The sequence below is a fragment of the Dendrobium catenatum genome, unplaced genomic scaffold (assembly GCF_001605985.2).
Source record: "Dendrobium catenatum unplaced genomic scaffold, ASM160598v2 fragScaff_scaffold_1088, whole genome shotgun sequence".
NCBI classification, from domain to species: Eukaryota; Viridiplantae; Streptophyta; class Magnoliopsida; order Asparagales; family Orchidaceae; genus Dendrobium; species Dendrobium catenatum.
The window spans coordinates 385,687-410,864 of NW_021319550.1; the positions used below are offsets into that span (position 1 = coordinate 385,687).

General features: G+C 36.6%; 1 protein-coding gene across 2 annotated transcripts; it reads left to right on the plus strand.

Annotated features, from left to right (window-relative positions):
* The first annotated feature begins 5,632 nt into the window (after positions 1-5,632).
* LOC110099887 (B3 domain-containing protein Os01g0723500) lies at positions 5,633-23,326 on the plus strand. 2 transcript variants are annotated; one of them, XM_020827192.2, is made up of 5 exons: positions 5,633-5,930; positions 6,047-6,521; positions 6,643-6,732; positions 6,829-6,992; positions 22,788-23,326. In XM_020827192.2, the coding sequence occupies exons 1-5, from the start codon at positions 5,838-5,840 to the stop codon at positions 23,115-23,117; spliced, it is 1,152 nt and encodes a 383-aa protein (XP_020682851.1). In that variant the 5' UTR covers positions 5,633-5,837; the 3' UTR covers positions 23,118-23,326. The 2 variants fall into 2 exon arrangements, with proteins under 2 accessions (XP_020682851.1, XP_020682849.1); XM_020827190.2 differs by lacking the exon at positions 22,788-23,326 and adding an exon at positions 12,737-13,271 and having other exon boundaries at positions 5,641-5,930.
* Positions 23,327-25,178: the final 1,852 nt, after the last annotated feature.

A 25,178-nucleotide genomic window follows, 5' to 3' on the forward strand; every position in this document is an offset into this window, starting at 1 on the left:
GAAAATAAAAAGATTTAGGCTTCTTTTGGGACGGCTTTCTTCCTGCTTCTTAAAATGGCTTTCTAGTTAAAAAGTTAAAATTTTTGTACTAAAAAGCCGTTTTAAGAAGCAGTAAGAAAGCTGTCCCAAACAAAGCCTTATTTTCTTAGGGAGACAACTGCCACCCCTGAGTGGATGGTAATGACGGTCGGGCTGTGATGGTTATGTGACAATAATTTGGTGATATTAGCTAGCCATGTAATGTTATTAAGATAATGGTGATTGAGCGACGATGATTGGGCAACAACAATCAAGCAATGAATGATGGTCAAACGAAGATGCTTGAGTGATTATGTTATTGCCTTGTGTTAAACTCCTACGTGTCTTTACACGCTTGTCACACCGTGTGTCCGGAGACTAATAAAAATCCTAATACCTATCTCTCTGGATTTATTATTCTGTGAGGATCGAGTCAAAGGGCGTCTGGAGACTAATAAAAATATGCCACGTCACCCCAAAAATGTATCACGCTCGGTACCCACGCTCGAAACCGCTCGATAGTGAGTGTTTAATAGGATGGGAGAACCATCTGTCTCCCGTTAGTGTCTGCGTAGAATAATAGCTCCATTCTCTGATTCATCCACAATCCGTAACTCTCTCACTCCTATTCACAAGCCGTTTGCAAGCCCACGCCCAGATTTCACTCTCCCTCCCTCTATCCTCCAAACAGCCGAACCTCACATCTGCAGCTGACGGTCCACGACACCACAGCAGCCACAAGCTCCCAAGTCACACATCCTCTCGTCTCAAATACACGAACGCCTGATAACTTGCACCACTCGAATCAGTTGCACACAGGGATGCAAACGAGTCAAGTCGAGTTCGAGCCAGAGGTTGTTTGGGTCAAGCTCGACTGCCAGATACCGAGCTCGAGCTCAAGCTCAAAATCCGTGCACGAGCACGAGCTCGACTCGTTTTGCAAGCTCCTCATATATACAAACCTGTACCTTTTTCATACCTCTTCCCCACTATCACTTCAACAGAACTCTTCATAACTCACTTACTGGGAGCAAGCCAACCACCCTAAACTTCTTCCCTTTCCTGCTGACGATGTCACCCCTCTACCCGAACTCCTATTCTCTCTTCCCCACTCAAACAGTCCACTATCAACCCACCTGCACGCCCAAATTAAATAATTTTTTGGCGTTGTGAGCAAGAATCCCTGTAGATTTCCCCAACACAGGGGAGATGCTAGGATGCTGTCAAAATTTTGATGCTCAAAAGTCTAAACAAACTAATTTTGAGATATTTCTTGAATTCAAATTAAATTATTTGGGGAGATTTCTTGAACTTAAATTAAATAATTTTTGAAGAATTCTTGAATTTGAATTGAATTACTAATGAATAAAAAAAAGATCAATAAAAAATGATTTTAAAAAAAAATTAAACTACTTTGTACGACAACAGTTCTCTTCTCTATATAGTGGGTCATGGTGGTATGGGGAAAACAAATCTCTTGCAACGCGTCTATAAATATGAAATAACAAAAAAATAAAAATAAAAAAGATATTAACATATGGGTTTGTGTTTTCAACATCTTTGATGTAAAAAAAAAAAAAAAGTCATTGCTTATATGATATGTTGGAATCTCTTAATTATAAGAACAGGTTAGGTTTGGAGACACTTGAGGTCCTTCAAGATAGTCTTTGGATTGAGATGGTGTGCAAAAAATTTTTATGCTGAATAACATTTGGTAGAATGATGAGGAGCATAATAAAAGTAAATTGATAAAAGATAATGGATGAATTATAATGTGACCGCAAATGTTTGTAGTGATCCAAAAATCTATGTGAGTTGGGATGGAATTCATGCCACAAATGCTATCAATAAAATCATAGCAAATGCTATTCTAAATGTCTCTTAATTTGACCCTCCTCTCTCTCTCTCTCTCTCTCTCTCTCTAACATTTGCAATCTTAAACCAATTGGTTGATATACAAAATATATGATGAATATTAGAGATTTGAAGAGAGGAGGTATGAAGAAATATGCAAAAGAATGTAAGAAGTTTGATTTACTTGGATTTGCTAAATGAAGTTGATGAGGATAAGGGAACACTTTACCTTATAATATGTCTTAGCATTAATACCTTTATTTTAGTTATGCATTATAGTTAGTTTCCACTACTCTAGTTTCCTTTTTCATTATGCTACAGTACTACACTTGCTTTAGTAGTTATTTCTATTTCTAGCACTCTTACAGAAAAGCATATATGACTGTATCCAGGGAAGATAGAAGATAGAATGAAATATACAAACTTCTTATAGAACCAATTTCGATGTTCTTGTTCTTTGTTGATTCGTTCTTGCTAACTCTCTTATTCCTCCACCGATACCCTACATCAGAAGTTTAGAGGATGAGAATAGTATAATGTTTGTAAAAAGAAGCTCGACATTATAGGAAACTAGTTCAATTTTGAAATAGGTGGTTCATGTATTTATAATTTTGGCTAAGATAAAGATACAAAACTGAATCATCAAATTTTTATTGCCAGTAAGTCACCTTAGCCTAAGCCTTCAAGGTTGGGCTCATGGGTCAAATTAAACGTAAGATCTCAATAATGGGATTGATGAAACATCCAAATATTACACAATTTTGAGAACTCATGTCTAAAAAAAAAAAAGATATATTTTGTTTTGAAATATATCAAAGGAGGTGAGCTTTTTCAACAAGATTGTTAAGGCATAAGAGGATTCTCACTCATGAAATCCAAAGTACACTTGATAGACACTATAATGAAGATTATTCTTGTTCTCAATAAATGTAATATCTATTAAAAAAAGAGTACTTAATAAAATAATAAAATAAATAAAGAAATAAAATGTCTTCGGATCCGTTACATTTGTACAAGCGGACATAAGGTGTTTCTTGGATTTCAAATTAGATATTGTGTCTTTTTCATACAACGAGAGGCAGTGATTCATTGTGCAGGCGGGAAATAAAAGGCGTGGTGATTAACATTAGCCTTTTATGGCACAGGATGTGCCAACAAGTGAGAGGAGTGGCCATGGTCAGCTTCTTCATGGTTTGGTGGCTTTGCTTTCATGGCGCTGGCAAGGTCGATGAAGAGGAAGTCGATGGAGGTAGAAAGATAAGCAACCATTGACACTTTCTTCTCCTATTTTTATTTCTTACACCACCATTATCTCCTTTGTTCTAAGATTAGAAGCTTGAAAGAGGTTGTTTCATAGCTTGCAAGGAATAGGAATAGTTAATTAATGTTTGAAGAGGGAACCATAAGGATTACCCATGAAGTTGACCTCCTTCCTCTTTTTTGTTAAGATGAGTTAGAAACCCTAACATTATTGTTTCCTCATTTAGTAATTAGTCATTCATATAGTTTCATGGTGATTAGAATTGAGGAAACTTCTATATATTTTAATTGTAAAAGTATAGGGATGGCATTTAATGATTTGTATATATGAGATTAAGATTTATATATAAATTATTAAATATAATTCATTGCCAATTGGGGGAGAGATTGTTGAATCATTTACTTCACAAATAGTTTTGATTAATTTTTGTAGTCATTTAATGCTTTAATATGTAATGCCTTGAACGTATGGTTAATTTAATGGTGCACTCCTCGATATTCATTAGTATGCTTTAATTGTTGATAAAATATGATAGAGTATGCTTATTTGTTCGCATTAACCCCAATTGTTCAACTTGACATGATTTTGATGGTTAACTTCATGTTTTTTTGCAGTATAAAATTTTAGATGTTTAGCTTGCATTTTTTTAATTGCTAAGAATGATCATTGCCCATACAAATCATAAATTATGTATTAATCATCACCGTCAGATCTTTGCTCACCGCCATCAAACCTCCACCCAGTTGCAATTGATTATGGTGCATTCGATCACTATCGCCCACTAACTACGGTCTTTCCAATCACTTTCACCCGCCGACTACGATTCATGCGACCTCTACCGCCTGTCAACTATAGTGCCTTAACCACCGTTGCCATCAACTACGGCTCCTCCGACCACCATCGCTCGTCGACTGCAGTCCCTTTAACCACCGTCACTCGCCAACTACGGTCCCTCCGACCATCATCGCCTGCTGACTACGGTTCCTCTGATCATTACCAACCGTCAACTACAGTCCCTCAGTTGCTCGCCTACAACGATCTCTTTGACCTTTGTCGCCCGTGAATTATAGTCCCTTTGACCTCTATCACCAACTAACTACGGTCCCTTTCACCACTGTTGCCCGACTACAGTCCTACCGATCAAACAAACATACTAACACTCTTTTGAGAACTACTCTTATATCACTAGATTCTTTCAACTCCCAACATGTAACAATCTCTATATGATATATATTTTCTACATCGAATCAAATGCCTCCCCTCAAAGTAAGGTCTCATTTGTAATTAATAATAAATACTAGTTTAATCATTTTAACTAGGCTAGGCCTCATGCCAATCTTCAGAATTTTTAATGTAAAAATTTTAGTGTCTCTTGTGACTCTTGTACCCCTCTTTCTTATTTGTTTATGTGATGTATCTTCGCACAAAGTTTGTACGCTAAACTCTTTATCTCTCTGCCATCATGAATGTTTCAGGATGCAATAATACTATATTTAATTTACTTTAGTCTAGATTACTTGAAACCAAATAGTCCTTTTATAATTAAGAGTCAAAACCAACCACTTCGATCAATTGTTTGCTTCCTTAAAATCGAAATCAAATAAACATCAAACCAACAATATTTAATTCTATTCACTTCACTTCTTTTCTTAGTTTTTGTGATGCTAAAGCTGCTGTAATAACCCCATTTTTATCTTTAGACTGGACCAAATCGTTTCAATTTTTCGTTTACCCGATCTCGTTCCTAACATCGTCGCCTCACGCTACTTGCAATGATTATTGGTTGACATTCAAATGCAATGATTATTGGTTGACACAAAAAATTCTTTATGAATTAATGAATTATGTTGTATAAGAAGCTTTAGCAAATTACATTATAGATTCCAAAAAATCTCATATCTTATACATTATTTGAAGTTATTATAGTCGAGTGTTTATTTTTTTACTTATACCCATCTTTTTGCTCATATTTATGCCCACGCCTTGTTGTTTATGTTTTACTTGGTGAGTTTTCACACATTGAGTTTATTTCTTGCAAACTTACAGCTATTATTTTATGATTTCGAGTTGCTAGTTGTTCAACTTATCCGAGAACTTTTAGGTTTATGCATCATGTTCAACTTTGTTATGTAATTATTATTAGAGTTATTTAATTGATTTAATGGTATAGTAAATTTTTATTTACATTTGATGAATATTTAGCATGTGTCTGAATTTAAATGCTTTAATAATTTATTAGTGAATAGAAATTATTAAAATCATGTATTCTTATTGATTGAAATTGTCCTAATTAAGTAATTATATTGTTATCCTTCGGGTGGATTTTTGGCCGATGTAACGGCTAAAAAAAATCCAACAGAATCTAGTCCAATCCGTTGAAGTTGCTTTGAATTAGGCAACTTCTGTCACGATTAATATTAAGATGGAGTAGATTAGAGATTTGAATAATTTCGACTTTACTTTGTTTAAGGTTTTTTTTTTTTTTTGTTTGGTAGGCATCTGTAACGTTATCCTATCAAATTTATATGTTTGATTTTGCCGTGCCGACGAACATAGTTATACTTAAACAAGAAGCCAACGGTGAAAGTCGTCTCATTGTGGTCATCTTCCTTCCGACCACCCCACCGACGTAAACCCTAAGCACTTGGTTCATGAGACACGTATAGGAAGAGTTGCAGGGAGAAACAAAGCAGAATCATATCAAATGCCAAAATCAAACAGTCCCCCCGAGAGTACTCCTCGCCGAAGCTATCACTTCTTCAAAATCTATTTACCAAATCTCTCCTCAACGCACATGGTAACGATTCATTCTCCGCAAACACAGGATCTTTGTTCAAGAACTTCAAACTTTATTTCCTATCGAAGCATTGCGGTGAATTTTTAATGCAAAGTTTGATCTTGTCTTGGTTGCAGAGGATCCCGCCGGCGTTTCACCGGCACGTCGAGGGCCGAGCCCCTGCAAGATTTTACCTAAAGGGGCCGAGCGAGTTCATTTGGGGTGTGGATTTAGTGAAGAAACCAGATGGATTGTTCTTTTCAGATGGGTGGGAAACGTTCGCATTAGATCATGCTCTCGCCGCCGGGGATTTTCTTCTCTTCGAGTACAATGGCAATTCAACATTCTCTGTAATGATTTTTGATAACACTGCATGTGAGAAGGAGGTAGCTTTCTTTGCCCGGCCTACATGCGATGAGAAGGTTAGCTTTTCTTTTGATGAGAGAGTGAAGGAAGAGAAAAAAGATAATTCTTATGTTGGAACAAATCAGCCTGTGAAGAAGAGGACAAGAACTCTACCGGGCACAAACAATGAATGCAGTGAGGTTTTCATGGCAAGAATGTGGTCCATGCAAAGGCAGGCTGCCCAAGCTTTGATTTCCGGAAGACTAGGTCAGTTCCCATTTTACAATAATCTCACACAGTTTTTTAGTTGAAAATAATGTAGGCATCTGTAATTTTGATACGAGGCACTTGTTTTGAGTTTCACTTTCTATTACTAGCACCTGTTCAGACCATTCTAGGGACTCCTCCAATCTATTTAACAACGCAATTGAATGCCCAAGTGACGCTAACCTTGTGCTCTCAGATAATCGAGCAAATGGTAAGATTGCTTTTTATCATTATTTCTAGTAGTTACATTTTTTGAATATTTATGTACCTTCAATATGCATATAATTAGATGTCTTCCTTGCTGTAGATGCTTCTCGGAAAAAGCGGTACCGAGGCTTTGTATCCCAAAGACGACCTGTAACACAAAAGGAAAGAGATGATGCTCTTGCAAAGGCACAATCCTTTAAGTCAGAGAACCCTTGTTTCATGATGGTTATGAAAGGATCATATGTCTACAATGGTTTTTACTTGGTAATATTTATATCAATGTCTATTGTTTGGGTAATTATTTTATGATAACTTCATATTCCTTTTTGGAACCATCTATATCTATCTTTTTATGCATGCATTGTATACTCTTAGCTTATTCCTGGTGTAGAAAACTTTTCTTTTCATTTCTGCCAACTTATCATTCAATTGTTATGATTTAACTGAAAAGAATACAGGGTGAGTTCGGGAGATTGATGTGAAACCAACTAAGAATTGCAAGAAATTAATAAAAGCATTATGAAGCATGCTAGTTTAAGTTTAATAAGTCGTAAGGCATGATTAAAAGGATTCTTAGTCAGTAGATTTTCCTTGGCATGCAGTTGCAAAACTAAGAGATAAGGACACGATGAGACAATTCAAAATTTATCACAATAATACTAGATATGCTGTAATTAAATCCAAAGTTTAATATCTAGAGAGTTTATCCAGAGTTACCATTCTCACTCACACTCAGTCTAGGGTTTTAGCGGAGAGAAGCTTTCAGCACACTAAACGATGCCGCTAAGATGGTTGCGACACCAAAGGCTTTAATCCAAGAGAAGGTCGTCGGCGATGGAGGAGGAGTGGATCTCCCGATGAGACGCCAAGGTACCTTGGGTTGTTGAAGCTCGATCGCCTTTGCTAGGCATTAGAGAATGCGGTTGACGTAGTCTTCCATCGAGTCGTCGTACTCCCAGTCCGGTTCGTAGAAAGGGGAGTGGAGAATGTTGATTTCCCCTTGGGAGTTTTAGGCGAAGCCGTGGTCGATCTCAGGATCGGCCATACATCAACGATGAGAATGAGGGAGGAGTTTGTCTTCTTCTCTTGACTTCAAGTTTCACGAGCGGGCCAAGGTTTCCAAGGGCGAGGTGGTAAGAGGAGAGGGACGGCCAAGGAGGGAGAGAGGGACGGCTTGTTAAAGGGGGTTCTCGGTTAGGTTAAAATTGGGAGAGGAGATTTCTCATAAATTTGAAATTAGTTTCAGATTTAATTAAATTTGGCGGGGAATACAAGTGGAAATTTAAATTCAAATTCAAATGAGAGCTAGGGCCTCATTAGGAAAAACCATGGTCATGCCCATTAATGGGGCCGACGGCTTCATGAATGGAAAGAGGGGTTATGGAGAGATTTTGGGAGTTTCCAGATAGATCTTTGTAGACTAGGAAAGTAAATAAGAAATCCAATTTAATTTATTTTTAAATTGGATTCATGACTAAACTTTTCTTATTTGGATTTTTAAATAAGGAAAGTATTTGAAATTCAAATTTGAATTTCAAATCACTTAAATCTCTCCCTTAATTGCTCGAGTTAATTTAGGAAGGGAGTTATGATGATTGAAATCATCATAATTGAATGGGAGCAAGAGGGGAGGCTGGCAGCAAAGGGGAAGGGGCGGCTAGGTGTCGGGTTAAGGAAAGTATTTGAAATTCGAATTTGAATTTCAAATGACTTAAAGCTCTCCCTTAATTACTTGAGTTAATTTAGGAAGGGAGTTATGATGATTGAAATCATCATAATTGAATGGGAGCAAGAGGGGAGGCCGGTAGCAAAGGGGAAGGGGGTGGCTAGGTGTTGGGTTGGATGGGCTAGGTTGGCGGGTGGGCTTGGGGAGGTGGAGTTTTGGGGTGATTTGGGTGGAGAAGATGGCCAGCGGTGGAAGGACTAGGAGGAGTTGGCGGGTGGGGTGGCCAAGAGAGGAAAAGAAAAGAAAAGAACCTAAACCACGAGCCGCAGACTCTTCCAATGATTGGTGGTTATTGCGCTTGCTCTCACTTTGAGCTCTCTTTCCCTTCTCTCTATTGCTCACACAAGAAGAAGAAGAAAACATAAGAAATTTTCATTAATCATTCATCATCCCATACAATGCAAGAGCCTCATATAAATAGACCCAAATAAAAGAAAAACCAAAAAGACTAAAGTGCCCTCGGGCTACAACATAGGCTCAATTCCTCATAGGAGTAAAATGTGAAAAATCAAATGCAACATAATACATAGAATAGAAAATATATAAAAAAATACAACCTCTGAATCATAGCCATCGATCTACGATTCTCCGATGATACACATGTCTGAATCCCTGGTAGATGTCCTCATCAATTATAATAATGGATATATATCTTATATGTCTAAAAAAAAAGAACTGGTGTAGGGTAAAAGAACTGGATATATATCTTGAGAACAAGTGACACTTTGGGAGGGGAGTATTGATGGATCAGCTGATTTGATTGGAGGGAATTGGGAAGTTTTCTAATCAAGGGGGAGCTGTTTAGGAAGGTTCTTAATCAAAGAGGATTTAATTAGGAGATATTTCATAATTGAAGAGGGCAGATTTGGGGGTTGATTTGGAGGGGATTAATTGGAAAATATTTCCTAATTGAAGATGACAGATTTGGGGGCTTATTTTGAGGGGATTAATTAGAAAATATTTCCTAATTAATGATGGTAGATTTGGGGGCTGATTTGAGGTTGAGTTGGGAGGGAAATAATTAAGAAAATATGGAAGATTTGGTAGGAAATTGGAGAAGGGCTGTTTGGGTATTTGCTATTTCGTGCTTGCTTTAAGTTGTTGATTTACCCTAGGGTTAGGGTTATGTTTTTTTATGCAAAATTTTGTGAGGTTTTGTTGTTCACTATTTTTGTGAGGGATTCTAGTGGCATCTAGGATTTGGGAGATAAGGTTCTTCTCTCGAAAGAGGATCATTTTATCTTGCTTGTTCGTATTTCTTTTCTTATTGAGTGAATGGTTGAAAATCAAGCTTGTTGAGCTAAGTACTACCTTGTTCAAGCTTGCTTATTTATTTATTTATTTATTGTGTTTGAGCCGTAATTGAACTTTACTTAGGTCTAATTAATTATTTGGTTGATGCTAATGATTTAAATATATAGCCTAATAACTAATAATAATTGGATTTATAGATTTTAATTAAAATTGAAATAATCATTTGGTATTATTTAAGTTGTTTGGTGAAATTTTAATGAGTAATAAGAAAATGTTTAAATTCACATATTGAGCTGTTTATTTTATATCACTAATTCAAATTTAAAGAGCAATATATAATTTTTAAAGTGTATAAAATAAATAAAAATTAATACAAAGACAGTATCAATCATCAAATAAGTAATTAAGTTATTGTTAAATGAGCATTAAATCAAATTCTTGGTGAGATAAGTGTCAAACAACAGTATGTTTATGAACATAAATAAATAAACAAGTCGTTGTTCAAGCTCATTCAATGATGAAAATAAATGAGCGTTTTACAAACAAGCGGCCGGCCGTCATGGCCCTTTTCTATGTGGCTCCAACATTTTGAAGTCTGAATGGCAGGACAACATAGCAGTAGGTTCCCCAGGCTTTTTTGAATGATGTCCTCTCTTGGTCTTCTTTAGCGAGCTTAATCTGGTTATACCCGGAGAAAGCGTCCATGAATGATAACATCTCGTAGTCAGCGGTCTTATCCACGAAGATATCAATGTGTGGCAGTGGAAAGTGGCAAGCCTTTTTCTTTTTCAAGTCTCGGAAATCAATGCAAAGACAAACTTGTCCATTCTTCCTTCTTCCCCGTTGACTAATTCATTCCTTCTTCTACTGGGTAGCTGCTACTGGTGGCTTTTACTCGGATGCGCGGCTGCATGCGATAGGTGGAACTTAAACTACTGTAGTCCCCCTACTCTTCTTTGTCTTTCTTTTTAGGCTTTTGACCTGTTCATCAGGTGCAGTAGTTCATTTATAGGCCTAGCCACTTGTGACAACCAATGTGAAATAGTTGAAAAGCAGTTGATTTGTGGCAGCAGCTTTAGTATGGTACAACTGTGGATAATACTACTTTGGAAAAGAATGAAGTAGTGATCAGTCATGGTACGAATGAGATTATTAGGGTAACATGTCAGTAATTCATAATTAAAATGCTTTTCTGTAGTCATCAATTTTTAGACTAAGATTTCGTTTGGGACGGCTTTCTTACTAGTATAAAAATTAAGATTTTTTATTAAAAAGCTGCTTTAAGAAGCAGTAAGAAAGCCATCCCAAAAGAAACCTAAATTGCTCATTCAACGCAGAAACAAGTTTGATTGGGCTTTTTAACGTGAGCCAGATTGCCCAATGCAGAGTCTAAACTCTGAGAAATGTTGCATGCGCTTTGATTGGTTTTCCTGAGATGCAACCACTACTTCAAAAGAGGTGTAAATCAAATTAGGAGTGATATGGCTATGTTAAAGTCCTAATATTTTGCTAAGAACTCTAAAATAAAACTCAAACCAAGCTATGTGTGATGATGGTGAATGGTGGGATTCCATATGAATGGTGATACTAGCTATAGAAGTTATCGATAACTGTGATTATTGTTATTGATAATTAAAAGGTTGGATGTTGGCTAAGTGTTTGTATAAGCTTTAACTTTTCATGGTACATCTAGTGCAGGCCTGGTGCAATGTTTAGATATGATTTGGAGGATGTCTCAAGTCTTTAAAGCGTCCTTTACTTATAAGAAAAGTAAAATTGTGTACATCAACCTTTCTAAATCCCATGTGTTATGAAATAAGTGAAATATATGCAAACATAGTGCAAAAAAAATAGAAAAGAAGATTAATATACAAAAACAGCAAGAATTTTATAGAGGCTTGTTCAATTGATGGCTACATTCTATTGCCATTTATGCATATTTTATTATGACTTGATTGTGGAGAATTATAACCTTAATTCCTCTAATACAAACATCACAATGGTCTTCCTTTAAAAAAAAAAATCAATAAATCTTTAATGAAATAAAATAAAGATATGGGATATCTTTCAAGGGATATCCCACTATGGCTGCAAATGAACTAGCGGGAGTTTCCATAAGGAGGCTTGGTGAAATAAATAGGACACTGATGAAGCTTCTTGTATAAGCTTGTGCGCATAATAAAAGTCTGCTTTTAGTTTTTCTTGCTTGGAGAAAACAACCTGTGTATAGGTGGGCTCCTGGATTAACATATGAAATGCCATAATTTACATGAACTTGATCATTTTTTCCCCATATACTTATCTTGAAATTAAAATCGATGGAAGAAAGGCATAAGGAAATGCTTTTGTAAAATATTTGCAACACCCATACGTGTACTTTTAGAAGAGTGCATCTATTGCATGGCGTTTCCATTAGTGCAGGTTATGGAGAAGTGGTCATATACTTAACTTTACCTCCATATTTTGCAAAGAGTTTTTTTTTTTCGCTCGAACCAGAATATTAAGGTTACACTAGAGGCTACGCAACGTCTCCTCGAGGCCCTTCCTCTGTCAGATGCTCATATTTTCAGAAAATGCATGTATATTATTGTTTCTATATTTGATTGAAAAAGAGCATAATGTACTATAGCACTATATAACTTTGATATCTTTTGTTTCTTTTTGGTGAAGTCAATTAGCAAGTATAAGGCTTCGTTCGGGACGGCTTTCTTACTGCTTCTTAAAGTAGCTTTTTAGTATCAATAAATTAATTTTTATACTAGAAAAATGCTTTATGAAGCAGTAAGAAAGCTGTCCCAAACGAAGCCTAAGTCTACAACAAGATTTGATTTAGATTCAATGCAGTTTTCCGATTTTCTTTTTCAACAATGGTTCTCTAGGATGGGCGGGGTTTCCATATGTTTCATTTCTTTTTCCTTGACATAATGCTATAGTCAAACTCTTCACAAGTATAATTATTGCTCATTTACAACTATACAAAATGGAATACATTCCTCATGTAAACTTCTTGCCTCCAAATTTCAATCAGACTCTTCCAGGTCCATTCCCTTTCAAGCATCTTCCTGATTATAATGGAGAGTTATTCCTTCATGACCCAAACAAGCAGCAATGGGCAGTTAGATATATATTCTCAAAACGACCAGCTCTAAGTGGTGGTTGGGGCAAATTTGCTGTAGGCAATAATCTAGAAACCGATGATGTCTGTATTTTTGAGCTCATAAAAAAGAAACATATGAAGGTGCATATCTTCAGGGTCTTGGAGGATATCAAGCCGCTGTTGCGCCCTGGCCAGGTGAAGGATTTGGTCGCTAATGATGAGGCTAATGGAAATTTTAAGGCCTTGATTGACTATCAGTGATCCTGCAGGAAAGTAATATTCGAGTTGAGGGTGTTAATTACTACTCCTTATTTATTTATTTGTTTTTATGGTTTTTTCCCCTTGTGATTTGAGTGTTTTTTATTAAAGCAGAACTGCTTCTGCACCTGCCATAAAATGTTGTCCACTAGATCTGTATTCAACATGCTCAATTATTTCATTGCTAATTGTTATACTCTCTTTTTCATGTTTTATGCGTTCTTTTTTCCCTTAAATTCTTTCCAAGCTCTGCATTTTATTGTTAATGGAGAACTTAGAATCTGTTTGATTGCTATATTTTCTGAGCTGAAAATCAATTTCTCCATATCTTGCTAACATTCTGAATTGCATTACCCGACAAAAGTTTTTGCTTTTAAAAACTATAAGAAAACTGTCTCAAATGAGATTAATTATTCTGTGTGTACGCCGAACATTGTACAGAGACCAACCATAATATGTCACATCACTTCTTTGCTCGATATCGCAGCTCGATACTATTGATGTGGTGCATTCTAGTGTGGGCTCCGAACATTTCCATTTTATGAGTGTTCCCGGCCTCTTTGCATCATCCTTCTATATTTTTTTTAAAAGTGTGATGATGACGGTAGAGAGTTTTAATGAGATTAGGTTCCGGGGGAATTTTCAGAAGGCAGATTGGGTTTTAAGATAAGACACTACCCAGAGATTTCTTGGGACGAATGATCGGGAAAAGATTTGAAGCGTTGGGAGAAAAGTTGGAGGGGGAATTAGGACAACTGCAAACGGATGTGGGATTGTTGAATGAGCACTTTTCGGCGATGGAAGGAAGACTTTTTAACCTAGAGGACATGATGAAGAAAATATTGTCGCTTTACACTCAACCGACAACATCAGAGGCAAGGGCACCATTCACCGAATAAGGACGTGGGGAAACCATAATATAGGGACGATGAGAGATGATGGGGAGATGAAAATTTTATGGGAAAAAGAGCAGATGCCACCTTTAGAGCTACTACTAGGGATGAGAAAAGGTGAAAGAGTTGAATTTCTAGTGGAGGCTTGGAGCTGCAGAGTTTGGAAGGAGAAGAAGATGAAGAGAAGATAGAAGCACCAAACATGATTTAGCCACTCTTACAACAATATCGAAAGGTGTTCCAGCCGGTTCAAGTGTTGCCTCCTTTGCACGAACACGAGCATGTTATCATTTTGAAGGGAGGAGTCTCACATATCACAGTATGTTCGTACCGTTCTCTCCAACTCCAGAAGGATGAAATTGAGAGATTGATCAGGGAGATGCTGAAGGCATGGATCATTCGACCGAGTGACAATCCTTTTTTTCAGTCTAGTGCTATTAGTACATTGTTTTAGCAGCAGTTTCCTTCGTTCTACCTTGAGAACAAGGTGGCACTTTGGGAGGGGAGTATTGGTAGACCTGCCGATTTGATTGGGAGGGAATTAGGAAGTTCCTAATCGAGTGGGAGTTGTTTAGGAATGTTCTTAATCAAAAGGGATTAATTAGGAGATATTTCCTAATTAAAAAGGGCAGATTTAGGGGTTGATTTGGAGGGGATTAATTAGAAAATATTTTCTAATTGAAGAGTGCAGATTTGGAGGCTTATTTGAGGGGATTAATTAGAAAATGTTTTCTTATTGAAGAGGGAGGATTTTGGAGCAGATTTGAGGCTGCTTTGGGAGGGAAATAATTAAAGAACTATGACAGATTTGGGAGGGAGTTAGAGAAGGGCTGTTTGGGTACTTGCTATTGTTTGTTTTCTTTAAGTAGTTGATTTACCCTAGGGTTAGGGTTAAGGTGTCTAGGATTTGGGAGAGAAGGTCCTCCCGAAAGAGGACAATTTTATCTTGTTTGTTCGTGTTTCTTTTCTTATTGAGTGAATGATTGAAAATTAAGCTTGTCGAGCTAAGTACTACCTTGCTCAAGCTTGTTTTTTTATTTTTTTATTGCGTTTGAGCCGTAATTGAACTTTACTTAGGTCTAATTAATTAAATGTTTGATGCTAAGGATTTACATATTTAGCCTAATTACTAATAATAATTGGATTTATAGATTTTAATTAAAATTGAAATAATCATATGGTATTATTTAAGTTGTTTGGTGAAATTTTAATGAGTAATAAGAAAATGTTTAAATTCACATCTAGAGCTGTTTATTATATATTACTAATTCAAATTTAAAGAGTAATATATAATTTTTAAAGTGTATAAAATAAATGAAAATTAATACAAAGACATAGTATCAATCATCAAATAAGTAATTAAGTTATTGTTAAATGAGCATTCAGTCAAATTCTTAGTGAGGTAAGTGTCAAACAACAGTATGTTTATGAACATAAATAAATAAACAAGTCATTGTTCAAGCTCATTCAATGATGTAAATAAATGAGCATTTTACAAACAAGTTTTAACCTGTTCATCAGGTGCAGTAGTTCACTTATAGGCCTAGCCACTTGTGACAACCACTGTGAAATAGTTGAAAAGCAGTTGATTTGTGGCAGCAGCTTTAGTATGGTACAACTGTGGATAATACTACTTTGGGGAAGAATGAAGGCTTCGTTTGGGAAGGCTTTCTTACTGTTTCTTAAAAGTTAAAGCAGCTTTCTAGTACAAAAAATAAATTTTTTCTACTAGAAAGTTGCTTTAAGAACTAGAAAGAAAGCCATCCCAAACGAAGCCGAAGTAGTGATCAGCCATGGTACGGATGAGATTATTAGGGTAACATGTTAGTAATTCATAATTAAAATGCTTTTCTGTCGTCTTCAGTTTTTAGTCTTGCTAGCATACATATTTAATGTATGTGGCACACTTTATGTTATACTATTTCCTAGCTCATTTTATATTTTTTTATCTATAAATAGGCTGCATGTACTGCATCTTTTATATGAATACAATTCAGCTTTTTCTATTTTCTTATTCCGTCCTCTTCTCTCTGCCTTTCACGCCAGCAAGGTTCACATGGTATCAGAGCCACATCCATGGCAGAACAAGATTCCTCAGCATCTCGTCCGTCTCAATCCACAACGTCTACAGCTCTCTCTCAGTTCATCGTTCCCCCCGCTTTGAAGTTCCTGATCTCAAACCTCAAGAACTTGGTTCCCACCCAACTCACCGCTGACACTTATGCCATTTGGCGACTTCAACTCCTCCAACACTTCACCGCCAACTGATTCGCCGGACATCTCACCTGTGAAACCCCCCGATCGACTGACTCCTCCAATCCCGATTTTCATCTATGGATTCTAACAGATAGGAACCTAATCTCTGCTCTACTATCTTCTATCTCCCCCTCCATCCTCCCCATACGTTATGTATTCCTCCTCGGCTCAAGAAATCTGGGCCGTTCTTGAAAAATGGCTGCAACCCACAAGCCGGTCACGGGTCATACAACTGAAGCATGAACTCCATCAACTGCAAATGAAGGATCAATCTATGCAGCAATATCTTGCCCATATCAAACTTCTCGTGGACAACATCGCCTCTGCCAGCTCCAAGATCGACACTTAAGATGTCATTCTATACATCCTGAACGGCCTTCCACCTTCCTACAATTCGTTCAAAACAGCCATAAGAACTTCTCTCAATCCAATCGACCTTGATATTCTTTACACCATGTTGTGTAGCGAAGAAATAAATCTTCAAAACGAACAACAACATGACTCGAGCTCTGTTAGAATCCGGTGGCTCTTCAAGCCAACCGATCAAATTACTATTGTGGCAAGACAACATGAGATCCTCAAGAAATAGGAATTCTTCTGCTCATTGGTCTTCAATTTCCTAGTCTCCGACCACACCAACCTCTTCCTCCGCCGATCAGCCCATTTGCCAAATTTGCAGCAAAACAGGACACCTCTCTCTAAATTGTTGGCACGAGTGTAATTTTAAATACGCTCCGACCACCCAACCTCCTCCTCGAGCGTTTCTTTCACAATCGCAAGCTGCACCTTCCTCGGACTGGATCTTGGACTCGGGTGCTTCTACTCACTACACCCGATCTCGCCAATCTTCAACACTCCTCCATCTATAAAGGTGCCGACTCGATTTCTGTTGCAAATGGCAACACTTCCCATTCACAACTTGGGCCGCGATCTCCTGCCACTCCTTGACTCGGCTAGTAAGCTTCAATTAAATAACATTCTTCATGTTCCCCTCTTATCCAACAATTTCCTGTCAATTTCCAAACTAACGACTGACAATCTAGTCTCTGTCTGTTTTGACATGAAAGGTTTTTGCATTAAGGATCTTCGGGACAATCACGCTCTTCTGCGTAACGGTCTTTACCAGCTCCACAGACCTCAACAGGCCACCCACACCGCATTTCAGGCTTCCACCGCATCAAATTCTCTCTGTCATGCTCGTCTCGGGCACCCTCACAACGGCTTACTTCCTACTCTCTCCAAACATATCCCAACACTATGTACCTCTTCCCCCTCACTCGTTTTTATCTCCTGTAGTGTGGCAAAAAGTCACAGGCAACCATAAACCATTCAAAATTTTACATTCTGACGTCTGGGGTCCAGCCCCTCGGCAATCTTTTTCTGGTTTTAAATATTACGCGCTCTTTATTGATGATTTCGCAAGATACTCTTGGCTTTGTCTCCTAAACTCCAAGATCGAAACCTTTTCAAAATTCAAACAACTATGTGCTTTAATCAAGAATCAATTTTAAACTCAACCCAAAATTCTATGAACCGACGGAGGAGGAGAATACATCAATGATCAATCATGACTTCAACACCTTTTTATCTGAAAATGGAATCAGCCACCACATAAGCTGCACGCACACTCCCGAACAAAATGGTCTTGTAGAACGTAAGCACTGCCATCTTCTAGATCTAACCCGCACCCTATGTTGCACCGATACACCTATTTATGAAGGCGTGCTGTATCCGATACACGGATACACGGATACGCCTCCAATACTTCACCGATACGTGTCGGATATGCCAAAGCCATATCCAATTAAAATATTATTTAATTTCAAAAGGACACACGTATCCGTTACGCGTGTCCGTTTAAAAACAAAAAGAAATCCGAAAAAAAGATGTGTCATATTTACTTCCGTGGTTGCGAGCAAAATTCTCTCATTTCTGAGATTGATTTGAGTCTCTTGATGATATGAAAATATTAAAAATTACTAATATTTCACTTGATGAGCTTGAATTAGAAGCTATGATATTTATTAAAGATGATATAGAAGTTCAAAGACAAACCAATGAAGAAGATAATTATATCATTCATTCTATTGAATAGTTGAAACTTCATGTGCTAGATAATTTATGTTTATGCTTTTGTTGTTGTACTAGACATTTAATGCTTACTTATATTTTGATATTATAAGCTACAAGGCTACAAATGATGTTGTTGTCATTTTTTTTGTTCAAATATTATGCTTTAATTGATTTCTTAATTTTTATGTATGATTATAAATTATAATGCCGTGTCCGCGCCGTACCCGTATCCTATATTTTTAAGAATTGTCATATCTCGTATCCGTATCGTGTCGTATCCGTGTCACCGTATCCGTATCGGTGCAACATAGCCCGCACCCTTTTGCACGCGTCCAACCTTCCCAACTCTTTCTGGGCCAAATCCCTCACCACAACAAATTATTTAATCAATCGTCTTCCGTCCAAGACTCTCTCCCTTCTTACTCCCTATAAAAAATTGCACGACAAAACTTCGGATTACACGCAGCTTAGAACCTTTGTCTGCTTGTGTTTCCCTTGGCTTCGTCCTTTACGCACCAAACAAACTGGCTCCGCGCTCTCAGGAATGCGTATTCGTAGGCTACTCGTCCTCTCACAAAGGATACATGTGTCTCGACATGCACACAAACAAATCTATATCTCACGGCACGTTGTTTTCTATGAGCATAATTTCCCATTCAAGCACACTCCTCCCACCACTACATCCTTTGAACCTTTTCAATCACTACATTTGCTGGTTCCCACCTCCACCCTTCAACAGCAAATCACTCCATCCACTTGTCCACCCTCATCCGTGAATAGCAACACAACGTCCCAGCATCTAAGATCTCACGAGGAACCAACCATTCAACCTGAAGTCGTCTCAAATTCATCTCCCATCAGACAATCTCACCCAATGAAGACCCGATCCAAATCGGGCATTGCCAAGCCCAAACAATTTTTTGACCTACTTACCACCACGCCGTCACAAGACATTCCAAACTCGTGCAATCAAGCGACCAAACATTCTCACTGGTGTTCGGCCATGTCCACCGAATTTCTCGCTCTCCAACAGCAAGGAACTTGGTCACTCGTTCCGCCTCCCAATAATAAACCAATTTTAGGTTGCAAGTGGACTTTCAAAACTAAATTTCTACCTACAGGTAACATTGACAAACACAAAGCTTGGCTCGTCACTCAGGGATTCTCTCAGGAATTCGGAATCAACTATCATGAAACCTTCAGTCCAGTGGCAAAAATGTCCACCATTCGGATTTTTCTCAGTCTCGCTTTACACAATGATTGGCAAATTCGTCAAATGGATGTGCCCAACGCATTCCTTCGCGGGGATCTTCAAGAAGGCATATACATGACACAACCACTTGGATTAGCCGACTCATAACATCCCGACTACGTTTGCAAACTTCACAAGTCCCTCTATGGCCTCAAACTAGCTCCTCGGCAATTTTTTCAGAAACTCACAAATTTCCTTCAGACCTTCGGTTTCAGGTTCAGCCGTTCCGATCCTTCACTTCTTCTGTTTGATCAAAACAATGTACGATTATACTTTCTTATATATGTGGACGATATCTTACTTACATGTAATGATGATGCTTCCATACAAAACCTCATTCAACAACTCCATTCCCAATTGAAACTCAAACAACTCGATGAGGTTTCTTTGTTACTTGGAATTCAAGTTCACCGAACGTCCAATGGCTACTTCCTACATCAACAACACTACGCCGAAAATCTCCTCAAAACTGTCGGATTTATTGACTTCAAATATGCCCCCACATCGTTACCCACATAAACCAAAATCAGCTCCGCCATGGATCAACTCTACACCGACCCACAGCTGTATCGCGAATTAGCTGGCTCACTTCAATATCTCTCCATTACGACATAGCATTCGCAACAAACCATGTCTGCCAACACATGCACGAAACCAAAGGTCTCCCACTTCAAAGCCATCAAGCGGATCCTTCGCTATATAAAAGGCACACCTCAATTTGGTCTACCGATTACACCAGGAGATCTTCAACTCCGCACCTATGTGGACGCCTACTGGGCAGTGGACTCCACCGATAGGAAATCATCTCCGGCTATTGTACCTTCCTCGGTTCTAACCTCGTAAATTGGTCAATCAAGAAGCAAACAACCGTCGCACGCTCCTCCACTGAAGCAGAATACCACTCCCTCGCTTCCGCCACTTCAGACGTTCTCTGGCTCCATCGTCTAGCCATTGAACTTCATCTTCCACAACACAATTCCACAACCATCCACTGTGACAACACCTCCGCCATCGCTCTCGCGCACAATCTGGTCTTTCACGCAAGAACAAAGCACATCGAGATAGATTACCATTTCATCCGGGAACATCTCAACTCTGGGGCCATCTCCATTGTACATTTAAACACCACCGATCAGATCGTAGATATTATGACAAAGCCTCTCCCGTCGGCTCGATTCACGGATCTTCATGAGATGAATGATTAATTTGAGGGGGCCTGTTAGCATACATATTTAACGTATGTGGCACACTTTATGTTATACTATTTCCTAGCTCATTTTATATTTCTTCATCTATAAATAGGCTGCCTGTACTGCATCTTATATATGAATACAATTCAGCTTTTTCTATTTTCTTGTTCCATCATCTTCTCTCTGCCTTTCACGCCAGCAGGGTTCACAAGACTAAGGCTTAGTTTGGGATAACTTTTTTTATTGCTTCTTAAAACAGTTTTTTAGTAAAAAAATTAAAATTTTTATGCTAGAGAGTTGCTTTAAGAAGCAACAAGAAAGTTATCCCAAACGAAGCCTAAGTTGCTCACTCAACGCAGATACAAGTTTGATTGGGCTTTTTAACGTGAGCCAGATTGCCCGTTGCAGAGTCTAAAGTCTGAGAAATGTTGCATATGCACTTTGATTGGTTTTCCTGAGATGCAACCACTACTTCAAAAGAGGTGTAACTACAACTACAAAATTTAACCACGGCAAAAGTAAAGTCCAAATATGACCATGTTATAAATCAAATTAGGAGTGATAAGATTATGTTAAATTCCTAATATTTTGCTAAGAACTCTAAAATAAAACTCAAACCAAGCTATGTGTGATGATGTGAATGGTGATACTAGCCATAGAAGTTATCGATAACCGTGATTATTCTTATTGATAATTAAAAGGTTGGATGTTGATTAAGTGTTTGTATAAGCTTTAACTTTTCATGATACATCTAGTGCAGGCCTGGTGCAATGTTTAGATATGATTTGGAGGATATGCCTCAAGTCTTTAAAGCGTCCTTTACGTATAAGCAAAAGTATAATTGCGTACATCAACCTTTCTAAATCTCATGTGTTAGGAAATAAGTGAAATATATGCAAACATAGTGCAAAAAAATAGAAAAGAAGATTAATATACAAAAACAACAAGAATTTTATAGAGGCTCGTTCAATTGATGGCTATATTCTATTGCCATTTATGCAGATTTTATTATGATTTGATTGTGGAGAATTATAACCTTAATTCCTCTAATACAAACATCACAACGGTCTTCCTTAAAAACAAAAAAAAAATCAATAAATATTTAATGAAATAAAATATAGATATGGGATATCTTTCAAGGGATATTCCACTACAGTTGCAAATGAACTACCAGGATTCCATAAGGAGGCTTGGTGAAATTTTTATAGGACACTGATGAAGTTGCTTGTATAAGCTTGTGCGCATAATAAAAGTCTTCTTTTAGTTTTTCTTGCTTGGAGAAAACAACCTATGTGTTATAGGTGGGCTCCTGGATTAACATATGAAATGCCATAACTTACCTGAACTTGATCATTTTTCCCCATATACTTATCTTGAAATTAAAATCCATGGAATAAAGTCATAAGGAAATGCTTTTGTAACTTATTTGCAATAGCCATACGTGTACTTTTAGAAGAGTGCATCTATTGCATGGCTTTTCCATTAATGCAGGTTATGGAGAAGTGGTCATATACTTGACTTTACCTCCATATTTTGCAAAGAGGGGTTTTTTTTTATTCGCTCGAACCAGAATATTAAGGTTACACTAGAGGCTACACATTGTCTCCTCGAGGCCCTTCCTCTGTCAGATGCTCATATTTTCAGAAAATGCATGTATATTGTTGCTTGTATATTTGATTGAAAAGGAGCATAATGTACTATAGCACTATATAACTTTTATATCCTTTTTTTCTTTTTGGTGAAGTCATTTAACAAGTATAGTTCTACAGCAAGATTTGTTTGATTTAGGGTTCGTCTGGGACAGCTTTTTTACTCCTTAAAGTAGCTTTTTACTACAAAAATTTTAATTTTTGTAATAAAAATATGCTTTAAAAAACATTAAGAAAGCCGTGCAGCTTCCTGGTTTTCTTTTTCAATAATTGTTCTCTAGGTTGGGCGGGGCTTCCTTATGTTTCATTTCTTTTTCCTTGACATAATGCTATAGTCAACTCTTCACAAGTAAACTATACAAAATGGAATACATTCCTCATGTAAACTTCTTGCCTCCAAATTTCAATCAGGCTCTTCCAGGTCCATTCCCTTTCAAGCATCTTCCTGATTATAATGGAGAGTTATTCCTTCATGACCCAAACAAGCAGCAATGGGCAGTTAGATATATATTCTCAAAACGCCCAGCTCTAAGTGGTGGTTGGGGCAAATTTGCTGTAGGCAATAATCTAGAAAGCGATGATGTCTGTGTTTTTGAGCTCATAAAGAAGAAACATATGAAGGTGCATATCTTCAGGGTCTTGGAGGATATCAAGCCGCTGTTGCGCCCTGGCAGGGTGAAGGATTTGGTCGCTAATGCTGAGGCTAATGAAAATTTTAAGGCCTTGATTGACTATCAGTGATCATGCAGGAAAGTAATATTCGAGTTGAGGGTCTTAATTACTACTCTCGCTTATTTATTTATTTGTTTTTATGGTTTTTTTCCCTTGTGATTTGAGTGTTTTTTTATTAAAGCAGAACTGCTTCTGCACCTGCCATAAAATGTTGTCCACTAGATCTGTATTCAAAATTATCAATAATTTCATTGCTAATTGCTATACTCTCTTTTTCATGTTTTATGTGTCCTTTTTTCCCTAAAATTCTTTCTAAGCTCTGCATTTTATTGCTAATGGTGAACTTAGAATCTGTTTAATTGCTATATTTTCTGAGCTGAAAATCAATCTCTCCAAATCTTGCTAACATTCTGAATTGCATTACCTGATATAAGTTTTAATCGACATAACGCTGATTCGCAGCAATGTGGCACTTGATATATAGCCTCACCCCTTGCCAATGCCTCTTGCTTAGCCAGGAAGGAAAGCAAAGAAGAATAAGGAGAGAAGGGAGAAGGGGAGGGGAGAGTAAGAGAGAAGAAGAAGAAGAAGAAGAAAGAAGAAAAAGATTGTTGGGGTTTTTTTATTTTCGTTCCTGTTATAAAATTATTTTATTCATAGTAAGTAAATATCATCTTGCTTATGTTATCTATAATTTTCATTTCTATGAATTTTATCTCTTCTAAATCTATCAAAAATGCATTATTATCTAATTTCATAAGCTTTTATCATCTAATTTTTGATATGTTATAGATTATATTATTTTGAATGATTTAATATATTTTTATCATATTTTCATTTATTAAATATGTCTATCAATATTTGATATAAAATGGGTAGAAAATGTATAATGAAAAAGATTTAAAAAGCGATGTACTATGATTTGATATGATAATATGTAATATATAGTATGTTGAAATGGTTAATATGAACTTGGATGTGATACTGCGTTCATAAATAATGATAGACTAACTATTATCATATATATATGATATGATAAACTCAAATGATACCCTCAAAAATTATTGATTGTGAGTCATAAGGAGCTAAATATTGTTTGGGAGTTGATGTGACTGTCATGTGATTAAAGAGGAGTTATAAGGAGTACATTTATTGAAGTTATAAGAGGTAGCTGATTTGGTGATATAAGTGCAAGAGCAAGACGAAGATATACTCCTTTGAATATTTGATATTCTGCCTGTATTGACACTGGTCACACTTAATGATGACTTATTATTGATATACTATACTATTATTATAACTGACACTGATATAAATACTGCTATTGTTACTAATACTAAGATGGATATTCATACATAATATTAATATTGCTTACTATATTGATAATGTATTGATGATGATATTAGGGATAATGGTTACTATTAATGAATACGAATACATTTACTATAATAACATGTATGACCTAAACAAATAAATTTTTTAAAGAGTCATTACCAATCAAATTTAAAAATTGTATTCACCATAGGATATAAATTATTATACTTAAATCATGTTAGTTATTTTCATAATTTTTGAGTATTGGTGGAAATCATTAAGAAATTAATACATATCGATACAAGTTAGAATTTTAGGACCTTCAGGTGTCCATTTTATAAACCGATTTTACAATTATTTTCTAAATAAAATGAGCTAATTTATGAATTTTTTTATTTATTTTTGAAGTCTTAAAATGATTTATATGAATTTTATACTAAAATATAACTACATTAATTATTATATTAATATATTATTATTATTATTATTTTATTTAAATATCTTAATCTATTAAAAGCCATTTAATCTTCTTAAGTTGGCTAACATAGATGTTCTAGGGAATTTAAGAGAGGGGAGAGAAAAATAAATTTAGTATTTGGAGGTCGCGGAATGATTTTTAAAGGTCGGTGGTGTAATGCTTCTTTTAATGCTTTATAAAATAGAATTATAGTATAAACTTTTTTGTTTTAAATTAAAAATTTTATACTAAAAAATTGTTTTAGAAAGCAGTCCCAAATGAAGCCTAAATCTTAATCAAAATTAAAATTTTATAGCTTAATTACATAAATTTTATAATGATATTCATTTTGCCATTTC